The sequence below is a fragment of the Xyrauchen texanus genome, chromosome 7, assembly GCF_025860055.1.
Source record: "Xyrauchen texanus isolate HMW12.3.18 chromosome 7, RBS_HiC_50CHRs, whole genome shotgun sequence".
NCBI lineage: Eukaryota > Metazoa > Chordata > Actinopteri > Cypriniformes > Catostomidae > Xyrauchen > Xyrauchen texanus.
In genome coordinates this window covers 1,405,527-1,418,000 of record NC_068282.1, presented here as the reverse complement: position 1 = coordinate 1,418,000, position 12,474 = coordinate 1,405,527, and the positions used below count along the sequence as shown (strand labels likewise).

The following is a 12,474-nucleotide window of genomic DNA, read 5'->3' as shown; positions in this document are numbered from 1 at the left end:
GAATGACGTCACTTGATTCTCGATTTTAAAACTAGACTTTGAAATTTGATATCATCCAATCACAGACTTGGCTCAGAGGAATTCTTCTCGAGAATGAAGCCACGATGCGGCCGCCACCCCGGGATGGCGCATTTTGTAATGTAGCACGTCATTGCATGGGTGGTGCGCATCAAGGGTTCTCCGCGGAAAAGACAAAGACTGCACAACATCTGCGGTTCTCATGCTAACTTTGCAAAATGTGGATGCAGCTAAACTGGTCAGTTAAAAGCATTCCACCGACGGTCTTGAGTGACACCAGCAAAACAAATGTTGGAAGACACATTTTTTTTGCCTTTGTGTTTTGGGACATAAGTGGAAAGGGACTCAATTTTGCTTTCCCTCACAATTACTTTGGGTTCCCTCGCAATAGCTTCATCCATCCCTTGCAAAAATGAGCATGGTTTTACCATAGAAAATATTAAAGTATATTTAAAATTTAAAGTATGAAGTAAAAACAATTTTTGGTGGAATGATTGTTTTTTGTTAACATTGTTTTGGTTTCCTGTTTTATTACTATGGTTACTATAAATACCAAAGTTCTGCTGTGGTTAGAATAGCAAAAGCACGGCTAATTTTCATAAGGAATGGATGAAGCTGTTGCGAAAGAATGCAAAATAATTTTGAGGGAACGCAAACTTTTCCCAAGGAACAAAAAACTTTTTTTTTGAAAGAACGCAACATTTTCAGAGGGAACACAAAACTTTATTTTGAGGAACGCAAACTTTTCCCAGGGAACAAAAAACTTTAATTTGAGGAACGCAAACTTTTCCCAGGGAACAAAAAACTTTAATTTGAGGAACGCAAACTTTTCCCAGGGAACAAAAAACTTTAATTTGAGGAACGCAAACTTTTCCCAGGGAACAAAAAACTTTAATTTGAGGAACGCAAACTTTTACCAGGGAACAAAAAACTTTATTTTGAGTGAGCGCAAACGTTTACCAGGGAACAAAAAACTTTATTTTGAGTGAGCGCAAACGTTTACCAGGGAACAAAAAACTTTATTTTGAGGAACGCAAACTTTTCCCAGGGAACAAAAACTTTATTTTGAGTGCAAACGTTCAGGAACAAAAACTTTATTTTGAGTGAGCGTTACCAGGAACAAAAAACTTTATTTTGAGTGAGCAAACATTACCAGGAACAAAAAACTTTATTTTGAGTGAGCGCAAACGTTTACCAGGGAACAAAAAACTTTATTTTGAGGAACGCAAACTTTTCCCAGGGAACAAAAAACTTTATTTTGAGTGAGCGCAAACGTTTACCAGGGAACAAAAAACTTTATTTTGAGTGAGCGCAAACGTTTACCAGGGAACAAAAAACTTTATTTTGAGTGAGCGCAAACATTTACCAGGGAACAAAAAACTTTATTTTGAGTGAGCGCAAACGTTTACCAGGGAACAAAAAACTTTATTTTGAGGAACGCAAACTTTTCCCAGGGAACAAAAAACTTTATTTTGAGTGAGCGCAAACATTTACCAGGGAACAAAAAACTTTATTTTGAGTGAGCGCAAACTTTTCCCAGGAACAAAAAACTTTATTTTGAGTGAGCGTAAACATTTACCAGGGAACAAAAAACTTTATTTTGAGTGAGCGCAAACTTTTCCCAGGGAACAAAAAACTTTATTTTGAGGAACGCAAACTTTTCCCAGGGAACAAAAAACTTTAATTTGAGGAACGCAAACTTTTCCCAGGGAACAAAAAACTTTAATTTGAGGAACACAAACTTTTCCCAGGGAACAAAAAACTTTAATTTGAGGAACGCAAACTTTTCCCAGGGAACAAAAAACTTTAATTTGAGGAACGCAAACTTTTCCCAGGGAACAAAAAACTTTATTTTGAGGAATGCAAACTTTTACCAGGGAACAAAAAACTTTATTTTGAGTGAGCGCAAACGTTTACCAGGGAACAAAAAACTTTATTTTGAGTGAGCGCAAACGTTTACCAGGAAACAAAAAACTTTATTTTGAGGAATGCAAACTTTTCCCAGGGAACACAAAACTTTATTTTGAGTGAGCGCAAACGTTTACCAGGGAACAAAAAACTTTATTTTGAGTGAGCGCAAACGTTTACCAGGGAACAAAAAACTTTATTTTGAGTGAGCGCAAACATTTACCAGGGAACAAAAAACTTTATTTTGAGTGAGCACAAACGTTTACCAGGGAACAAAAAACTTTATTTTGAGGAACGCAAACTTTTCCCAGGGAACAAAAAACTTTATTTTGAGGAACGCAAACTTTTCCCAGGGAACAAAAAACTTTATTTTGAGTGAGCGCAAATGTTTACCAGGGAACAAAAAACTTTATTTTGAGGAACGCAAACTTTTACCAGGGAACAAAAAACTTTATTTTGAGGAACGCAAACTTTTCCCAGGGAACAAAAAACTTTATTTTGAGGAACGCAAACTTTTCCCAGGGAACAAAAAACTTTATTTTGAGTGAGCGCAAATGTTTACCAAGGAACAAAAAACTTTATTTTGAGTGAAGGCAAACGTTTACCAGGGAACAAAAAACTTTATTTTGAGTGAGCACAAATTTTTCCCAGGGAACAAAAAACTTTATTTTGAGTGAGCGCAAACGTTTACCAGGGAACAAAAAACTTTATTTTGAGTGAGCGCAAATGTTTACCAGGGAACAAAAAACTTTATTTTGAGTGAGCGCAAACGTTTACCAGGGAACAAAAAACTTTATTTTGAGTGAGCGCAAATGTTTACCAGGGAACAAAAAACTTTATTTTGAGTGAGCGCAAATGTTTACCAGGGAACAAAAAACTTTATTTTGAGTGAGCGCAAATGTTTACCAGGGAACAAAAAACTTTATTTTGAGTGAGCTAAATTTTTCCCAGGAACAAAAACTTTATTTTGAGTGAGCTAAATGTTTACCAGGAACAAAAAACTTTATTTTGAGTGAGCTAAATGTTTACCAGGGAACAAAAAACTTTATTTTGAGTGAGCATAAATGTTTACCAGGGAACAAAAAACTTTATTTTGAGTGAGCGCAAATTTTTCCCAGGGAACAAAAAACTTTATTTTGAGGAACGCAAACTTTTCCCAGGGAACAAAAAACTTTATTTTGAGGAACGCAAACTTTTCCCAGGGAACAAAAAACTTTGAGTGAGCGCAAATGTTTACCAGGGAACAAAAAACTTTATTTTGACGAACGCAAACTTTTCCCAGGGAACAAAAAACTTTAATTTGAGGAACGCAAACTTTTCCCAGGGAACAAAAAACTTTAATTTGAGGAACGCAAACTTTTCCCAGGGAACAAAAAACTTTAATTTGAGGAACGCAAACGTTTACCAGGGAACAAAAAACTTTATTTTGAGTGAGCGCAAACATTTACCAGGGAACAAAAAACTTTATTTTGAGTGAACGCAAACGTTTACCAGGGAACAAAAAACTTTATTTTGAGTGAGCGCAAACATTTACCAGGGAACAAAAAACTTTATTTTGAGTGAGCGCAAACGTTTACCAGGGAACAAAAAACTTTATTTTGAGGAACGCAAACTTTTCCCAGGGAACAAAAAACTTTATTTTGAGGAACGCAAACTTTTCCCAGGGAACAAAAAACTTTATTTTGAGTGAGCGCAAATGTTTACCAGGGAACAAAAAACTTTATTTTGAGGAACGCAAACTTTTACCAGGGAACAAAAAACTTTATTTTGAGGAACGCAAACTTTTCCCAGGGAACAAAAAACTTTATTTTGAGGAACGCAAACTTTTCCCAGGGAACAAAAAACTTTATTTTGAGTGAGCACAAATTTTTCCCAGGGAACAAAAAACTTTATTTTGAGTGAGCGCAAATGTTTACCAGGGAACAAAAAACTTTATTTTGAGTGAGCGCAAACGTTTACCGGGGAACAAAAAACTTTATTTTGAGTGAGCGCAAATTTTTCCCAGGGAACAAAAAACTTTATTTTGAGGAACGCAAACTTTTCCCAGGGAACACAAAACTTTATTTTGAGGAACGTAAACATTTCCCAGGGAACACAAAACTTTTTTGAAGGAACACAACAATTTTAGAGGGAACACAAAACTTTATTTTGAGGAACGCAAACTTTTCCCAGGGAACAAAAAACTTTATTTTGAGGAACGCAAACTTTTCCCAGGGAACAAAAAACTTTGAGTGAGCGCAAATGTTTACCAGGGAACAAAAAACTTTATTTTGACGAACGCAAACTTTTCCCAGGAACAAAAAACTTTAATTTGAGGAACGCAAACTTTTCCTAGGAACAAAAAACTTTAATTTGAGGAACGTAAACTTTTCCCAGGAACAAAAAACTTTAATTTGAGGAACGCAAACGCTTACCAGGGAACAAAAAACTTTATTTTGAGTGAGCGCAAACGCTTACCAGGGAACAAAAAACTTTATTTTGAGTGAACGCAAACGCTTACTAGGGAACAAAAAACTTTATTTTGAGTGAGCGCAAACATTTACCAGGGAACAAAAACTTTATTTTGAGTGAGCGCAAACGCTTACCAGGAACAAAAAACTTTATTTTGAGGAACGCAAACTTTTCCCAGGGAACAAAAAACTTTATTTTGAGGAACGCAAACTTTTCCCAGGGAACAAAAAACTTTATTTTGAGTGAGCGCAAATGTTTACCAGGGAACAAAAAACTTTATTTTGAGGAACGCAAACTTTTACCAGGGAACAAAAACTTTATTTTGAGGAACGCAAACTTTTCCTAGGAACAAAAAACTTTATTTTGAGGAACGCAAACTTTTCCCAGGAACAAAAACTTTATTTTGAGTGAGCACAAATTTTTCCCAGGGAACAAAAAACTTTATTTTGAGTGAGCGCAAATGTTTACCAGGGAACAAAAAACTTTATTTTGAGTGAGCGCAAACGTTTACCGGGGAACAAAAAACTTTATTTTGAGTGAGCGCAAATTTTTCCCAGGGAACAAAAAACTTTATTTTGAGTAACGCAAACTTTTCCCAGGGAACACAAAACTTTATTTTGAGTGAGCGCAAATGTTTACCAGGGAACAAAAAACTTTATTTTGAGTGAGCGCAAACGTTTACCGGGGAACAAAAAACTTTATTTTGAGTGAGCACAAATTTTTCCCAGGGAACAAAAAACTTTATTTTGAGTGAGCACAAATTTTTCCCAGGGAACAAAAAACTTTATTTTGAGTGAGCGCAAATGTTTACCAGGGAACAAAAAACTTTATTTTGAGTGAGCGCAAACGCTTACCGGGAACAAAAACTTTATTTTGAGTGAGCTAAACGCTACCGGGAACAAAAACTTTATTTTGAGGAACGCAAACTTTTCCCAGGGAACAAAAAACTTTATTTTGAGGAACGCAAACTTTTCCCAGGGAACACAAAACTTTATTTTGAGGAACGTAAACATTTCCCAGGGAACACAAAACTTTTTTGAAGGAACACAACAATTTTAGAGGGAACACAAAACTTTATTTTGAGTGAATGTAAACTTTTCCAATGGAAAGCAAAACTTTTTCTTTATTTATATTATTTATCCCCTTTTCTCCCAATGTTGGAACGCCCAATTCCCGCTACTTAGTAAGTCCTCATGATGGCGTGGTTACTCACCTCAATCCGGGAGGGAATGCAAAACTTTTTTTTAACTTCTCCCCTGTCCTCTGAGGGTCTCCATGTGAATATAATCTATCCCACTGTCTGATGTTGCCAAATAAATTTTGGTTTGTCTGCAGTGTACGCAAACACACGCTCACATTATACACACGAACATGCGGCACGCTGATAATAAGCGAAAGAGCGGCCCTCTGACAACATTATTGTGTATCTGCACAATTTAAAAGTTATTAGTGGAGAAATGTGCTGCTGAGACACAAGCCATGAACGTGCCACGTTCCAGAGAAGTCTCTCTGCATTTGTCAGATGTTGTGACGTGAGTTCGCTCTCGCCACGATCATCTGTTCTGCATATGCACACACACACACACACGGGTTAAAGAACAGGGAGGATAATGCAAGATTGTGTGTATGTGTGTTTGTCTGTGAGTGTGTGTGCATGGTTGTCTGTATGTTTGTGTGCATGGTTGTCTGTGTGTGTGTGTTTGTCTGTCTGTGTGAATGTGTGTGTGTGTGTGTGTGTTTGTCTGTGTGTGGGTGTGTGTGTGTGCATGGTTGTCTGTATGTGTGTGTGTGTGTTTGTGTGAATGTGTGTGTTTGTCTGTGTGTGTGTGTGCATGTTTGTCTGTATGTGTGTGTGTGTGTGTGCATGGTTGTCTGTGTGTGTGTATTTGTCTGTGAGTGTGTTTGTCTGTCTGTGTGTGAATGTGTGTGTGTGTTTGTCTGTATGTGTGTGTGTATGTCTATAAGTGTGTGTGTGGGTTTTTTCTCTCTCTCTGTGTGTGTGTGTGTGTATGTCTATGAGTGTGTGTGTGTGTATGTCTATGAGTGTGTGTGTTTGTCTCTCTCTCTCTCTGTGTGTGTATGTCTATGAGTGTGTGTGCGTGTGTTTGTCTCTCTCTTTCTCTCTGTGTGTGTGTGTGTGTGTGTGTGTGTGTGTGTGTGTGTGTGTGTGTGTGTGTGTGTGTGTGTGTGTGTGTGTTATCTACACTGGCCCCTAAAAGTATTCAGACACTCAAGTCACACTAAAATATTTTTGAACTTATATACATTATATAACAATATTTGAAAGAAAGTGTCATTTATTAGAAGGATTTGACAAAAAGTAGAAGTTTGAAATTGTATAAAATATATAAAGTATTTAGCAAATGTGCTGAACTCCTCTGCTAGGACATCTGAGGGGGTCTGACTTCATACATCCACTAAAAATCACCAGGACAGCCATTGCTCAAAAGAAAAGAGAAATGAGTTCTGAGAAACGCTCCAGCAGCCACGCTTGCTTTCATATTTTGTAATTTAATGCTTTTCATAGACACACTTCACACTAGCGCTGTCTTTTTGCAAACGGATCATCGGCGAAACAAGCAGGCAGTTTGCACCTCTAAAACCGCATGTCCATCGTGCGCTTACGTCCGTCTGGTCTGCTGCAAGAGTGCTGCGTTGCTTGATCGCTTCAGTCTCTAATAGTGGAATTAGGGAAGCCGGTTAATAAGAGACAGGATACACACCGCTCCTATATATGAACATCAGGATGAGCGTAGGTGAGTGTGTGTGTGTGTGTGTTTGTGCATGTGAGGTCACGGGGTGGGTCGATAGCAAATAGCACGTTAGTTCTGAGGGGGGGGGGGGGTCGCGTACGGGTGCGAGGTTGACAAAAATGACACCTTATGCTGCATCCAAATGAGGAACTGCTCTAACCACACAAACACACATGCTCAAATACACACTCTTTCTTTTACTCTCACACACACCGTTCTGCATGCTCAACATGTCTTCAGTTGTGCATTTATTGTACAACTGTACAACGCTTGCTCAGATGGTTTAGAAATGCACATTCACACTTCTTTGGCTTCTCTAAACCACCAATGTCCACCTTAATATCATCCGAAGCATGCAAGAATTGTGGGGAATTTCGCTGCTCTGAGCACGAGTACAGAATCTACACACCATCTGTGAACAAATGCGGCGTGCATGTGAAATAAGCTGTCCTGCTCGCTCATTTATTTATTGTGGGGTTCACATATAAAACCTGCAATGAACCATTAGACCATTAGATAAGATATGACATGAAGATGTTCAGTGGTGTTCCTTTGGTTCACATACAGGCCTCGGAAAACAAGCGGGAATAGTTCAGAAACACCAGAAGGACTCGGTTGCTCATCTCATATAGACACAAGAATGTAACAATGTAACAATATGTGTGTTATAAATGTTTCTTTCCAGTATTACAATGAAACAGTATTTAAATGTTTACAGACCGGCCCCATTGACTTCCATTGTGAGTGTCTCGATGTAAAGCACATTTATAAATAAGCAACAGGCGAGTGGAGAATATTTTCAGCATTATGCCACAAATGCTGTCGATTGAGCTTCACTAGTGCCGAAACCCGGAAAGTTTTAAGCATAAATTGCACATTTCTGAAAGCATTAACACATCACAAACAACCCTGTTGCCTTCCTGACGAATCGCACGGTTGAGAGAGACACTTTACATGCTTTTAAAAGCGGCTGTGAAATGCAGAATAACAATGAAGAGACTTTAGACATAACGGCTGTAAAAATATTCATACATTAATTCTGATATCTAATATTTAAAGTGCCATCAGGCTATTCTGAGTTTAAATGTTAATATATATATATATATATACTCGGCTACTGTTGAAATCTCACATTGCAAAGTTTCCCTATTAGTGCATGCATTTATTTTAAATTAAACAGTTGCACCATTTCATTGGCATATATGAATCGAAACCAGTTTCTATCTGTTCTTGTCTGTTCGTCTCCTCTATTAGGAAGTGCAACAGCTGAATGTAGGAAAACTCAATGATAATGTGATGCTGAGGCTGCAGAAAGTGGCCCACAAGTTCTGCAAATTCCAAAAAACTCTTGAGCTGACAGACAATGTAATGCAAATGCAAATGCATGAGAAATGTAACAAAGTAACACGCGATCTCGTGAGTTAACACAATGCAATTAAATAAATGCACGCTCGTAATAATGCATGTAACGGCATTTGGTGTTCATGCTCATACATTAATATAATTAACACATTAATAATAACGCAAACATACTTCTTGAATGCAGTCTACTAAACAGGCAAGCTTTACTCTAAAACACCGCACCTCGGATGTCTCGCGGCATTAATGAACGCCCAAATAAAAGTTGGCCAGTCACGTACCTTGATTTCTTCTTGGGTTCGCCTGTTTCCTCCGTTTTCCTCGGTGCCGTTCTGCCATGTCGGCGCGGTAACTGCCCGGGGATCGTGCGCGCGGATCGGCTGGATAAACGAGTGAAGTGGCGCTCCGCTCCGCATCGCCCGCTCGCTCCATTCAGCGCTTCAAACGCGCGTCGCGATCAGCCGCGGCTCTTGTGATGTCATCATCGGAGGCGTGTTGATCGCTGATAGTTTAATGCGGGTGTCAACACGTGTCACCCCAAACTGTGAAGTGTGTTCTTTAAAAAGACAACATAATGGAGAGACTTTCTCTTTTTTCATATTACTTTTCGGGATTACTGGGCATGTCGCAAATAAATGATCGAACAAAGTTTAAATACTGTTGGATATAATGCTTACATTTCCAATTTGGTTTACTATAGTAATAGCTATAGTACTGTATATTGGACATTGTTTATAATGTATGTCTATAGTCTTTAAAGCAGCATATTCATAGTAATATATTTGGTAGCTACTCATCTAAATATTACTCATAAAGAAATCTGATATAAGGGCATATATGAACATATAGCCTATATATGCAGTAAGGCAGTAAGGCAGTATAGGCAGTAAGTTCATATATATATAGGCTGTAAGTTTATAAATATATAGGCTGTAAGTTCATATATATATATATATATATAGGCTGCAAGTTTATATATATATATATATAGGCAGTAAGTTCATATATATATATAGGCTATATGTTCATATATATATATATATATATATATATATATATATGTATATATAGGCTATATGTTCATATATAGGCTATATGTTCATATATATATATATAGGCTATATATATATATATATATAGCTATATGTTCATATATATATATATATATATATATATGTATACATATATATATATATATGTATATATATAGGCTATATGTTCATATATGTTCATATATGTATATATGTATATATAGGCTATATGTTCATATATATGTATATATGTATATATAGCTATATATATATATATATATATATATATATATATATATATATATATATATATATGTATGTATATATAGAGGCTATATGTTCATATATATAGGCTATATGTTCATATATATATATATATAGGCTATATATTCATATATATATATAGGCTATATGTTCATATATATATATATATATATATATATATATATATATATATATATATATATATAGGATATATGTTCATATATATGTATATATGTATATATAGGCTATATGTTCATATATATGTATATATATATATGTATGTATATATAGGCTATATGTTCATATATATAGGCTATATGTTCATATATATATATATAGGCTATATATTCATATATATATATAGGCTATATGTTCATATATATATAGGCTATATATTCATATATATATAGGCTATATGTTCATATATATAGGCTATATGTTCATATATATATAGGCTATATATTCATATATATATAGGCTATATGTTCATATATATAGGCTATATGTTCATATATATATATATATATATATATATATAGGCTATATGTTCATATATGCTGTGTGTGTGTGTGTGTGTGCACTGATAACATCAATGAAAAACTAATCGCATTACTTATTACTTTACATTTAAGCTACTTTCTAAACCACTTGTCACAAATATTTAGTTTTTTCGCTCAACATATTCAAAATAATATCTATTTTCTCCTTGTTCACTTTCGCACACCCTTCAACTGTCACATAAACGCAAAAAGACATATATATAAACATATGGATTCACATTTGCATTGTTTTACACACGAACAATATTTTTTAGTAATTTAATTGAAAGTCAGTAACTATAACTACTAATCTGATTACAATGGTTTAAAATGTAATGCATTACACTAATATTTGTGCCCAAAAGTAATAGATTACAGTAACTAATTACTTTGTTACTTTGCGTACACCATACACTGATTATGTATATGAACGTAGAACATTATCCCTAGTATTTGGTAAAAATATATTTTTGCAGTATATGTGCAAGTAGGTGACCTTTTTATATAAATGAAAACCATGTATTAAAATGCATATCAATTCAGGGTTGGGGAGTAACGGAATACATGTAACGGGATTACGTATTTAAAATACAAAATATATTTTGTAACTGTATTCCACTACAGTTACAATTTATATAATTGGTATTTAGAATACAGTTACATTAAAAAAAGTATTTTGATTACTGAAGAGATTACTTTGCCTTTATTTACATTTTCTTGATGGAAAACATTTATACATATAAATGATCCAAAGTACATTTGAACATTGGTGAAACACTTTCTGATGATGTGACATTCATACGAGCAGACAGAGAAGAACGTCTGAAGTAAGTTTGGAGCAGAAGAAATCGAGATGAACCTTGTGTAAATTGTTAGCTTGTCGCTAAGCTAAAATGCTATTTCTAGCCATTTTACATGCACATGTTAGCAGACACGATCATATTTATTATCAAGAAAATTCACGTTGGATCATAATTTCTTTTTTCTAGTAAACTCTTTGATATTAGGGCAAAAATAGTATTCTTGATAATAATTTTTGTATTGTTTTCCTGTAAAAATATCACAAAATCCTAAAAACAAGATCGGTTTTATTTATGTTGTTTAAGAAGCAATAATACATTAGATATTTCGTTTTTAGGTTTAACAGAGAATGTATTTTAACATGTGTATTTTGAGTTTTTATAGTCAAAACAAGTGAAAAAAAAATCTACCAGTGCTAAAGAAGTAATCCAAAGTATTTAGAGTACATTACTGACCTTCAGAAATCTGATGGAATACGTTACAAATGACATTTTACAGCATGTAGTCTGTAATCTGTAGTGGAATACATTTCAAAAGTAACCCTGCAAACCCTGTATATATGAGTTTGCATTTATTACCATATATTTCTGTATGGGTAAATATGCCAATAATATATAATGTAAAGTGGTTATAGAGATCTGTACTCGCCTGGGTCTACTTAGTAATTATATTGCGTTTTATTTGGCTTAATAAATGAGAGATATTCCATCATCTACTTTGCATGAAAAAACGCAATTGGTGCAATAAATAACAGCACAACATTATTATCTTCCTCATTAAAAACATGTTTTGTTCTCGCAGAATCAGACCTAAAAGACGTTTAATAATAATAATAATAATAATAATAATAATAATAATAATAGGCTAATAATAATGATAATAATTAAATGACATGTTTTCTCCCAAATCTAGAGCCCTGTTTCACCTGAAACAAACAAACAAACAAAAAAAAGATTTAAAATCACAAACGGTCTTAAATGCGCAGGTACTTGGAACAAATCACACCTGTTCATGCACCCCCAACAATTCGGCTTCTCCCGTTGATCGCTGTAGGAAGTATTGTATTGTCACTTCTTTTGTGCGAGTAATTGAACGGTAATCTGTTTAGCAATTGAAAAAGAAAAACATCAGAAAAAGTCAAACACACCGTTGCAGGTCCCCTACCTTGGCATTCACGCGGACCAACCCCCACCATCACGCGCAGTGTCATGATAATGCGCGCCAAATACTTCCTGAGGTGCGCGAGGTAGGGTGGACCTTGATCCCTCAATGCTCCCAAATAAATTACAATTTTCCCTTTAAGAATGGGCTTTAAAACTCACGTTATTTCCCACTGATTGATGTTTTTCA

At 35.2% G+C, this 12,474-nt stretch overlaps 1 protein-coding gene across 1 annotated transcript in view; it reads right to left on the bottom strand.

Moving 5' to 3' along the window:
- Positions 1-8,896, bottom strand: part of LOC127646782 (zinc finger E-box-binding homeobox 2-like) — a 62,534-nt gene extending 53,638 nt beyond the window's left edge. The window contains exon 1 of the mRNA XM_052130659.1: positions 8,771-8,896. Coding sequence (XP_051986619.1) covers positions 8,771-8,828 — 58 coding nt within the window. The 5' untranslated portion in view covers positions 8,829-8,896. The remainder of the gene's footprint in view (positions 1-8,770) is intronic.
- Positions 8,897-12,474: the final 3,578 nt, after the last annotated feature.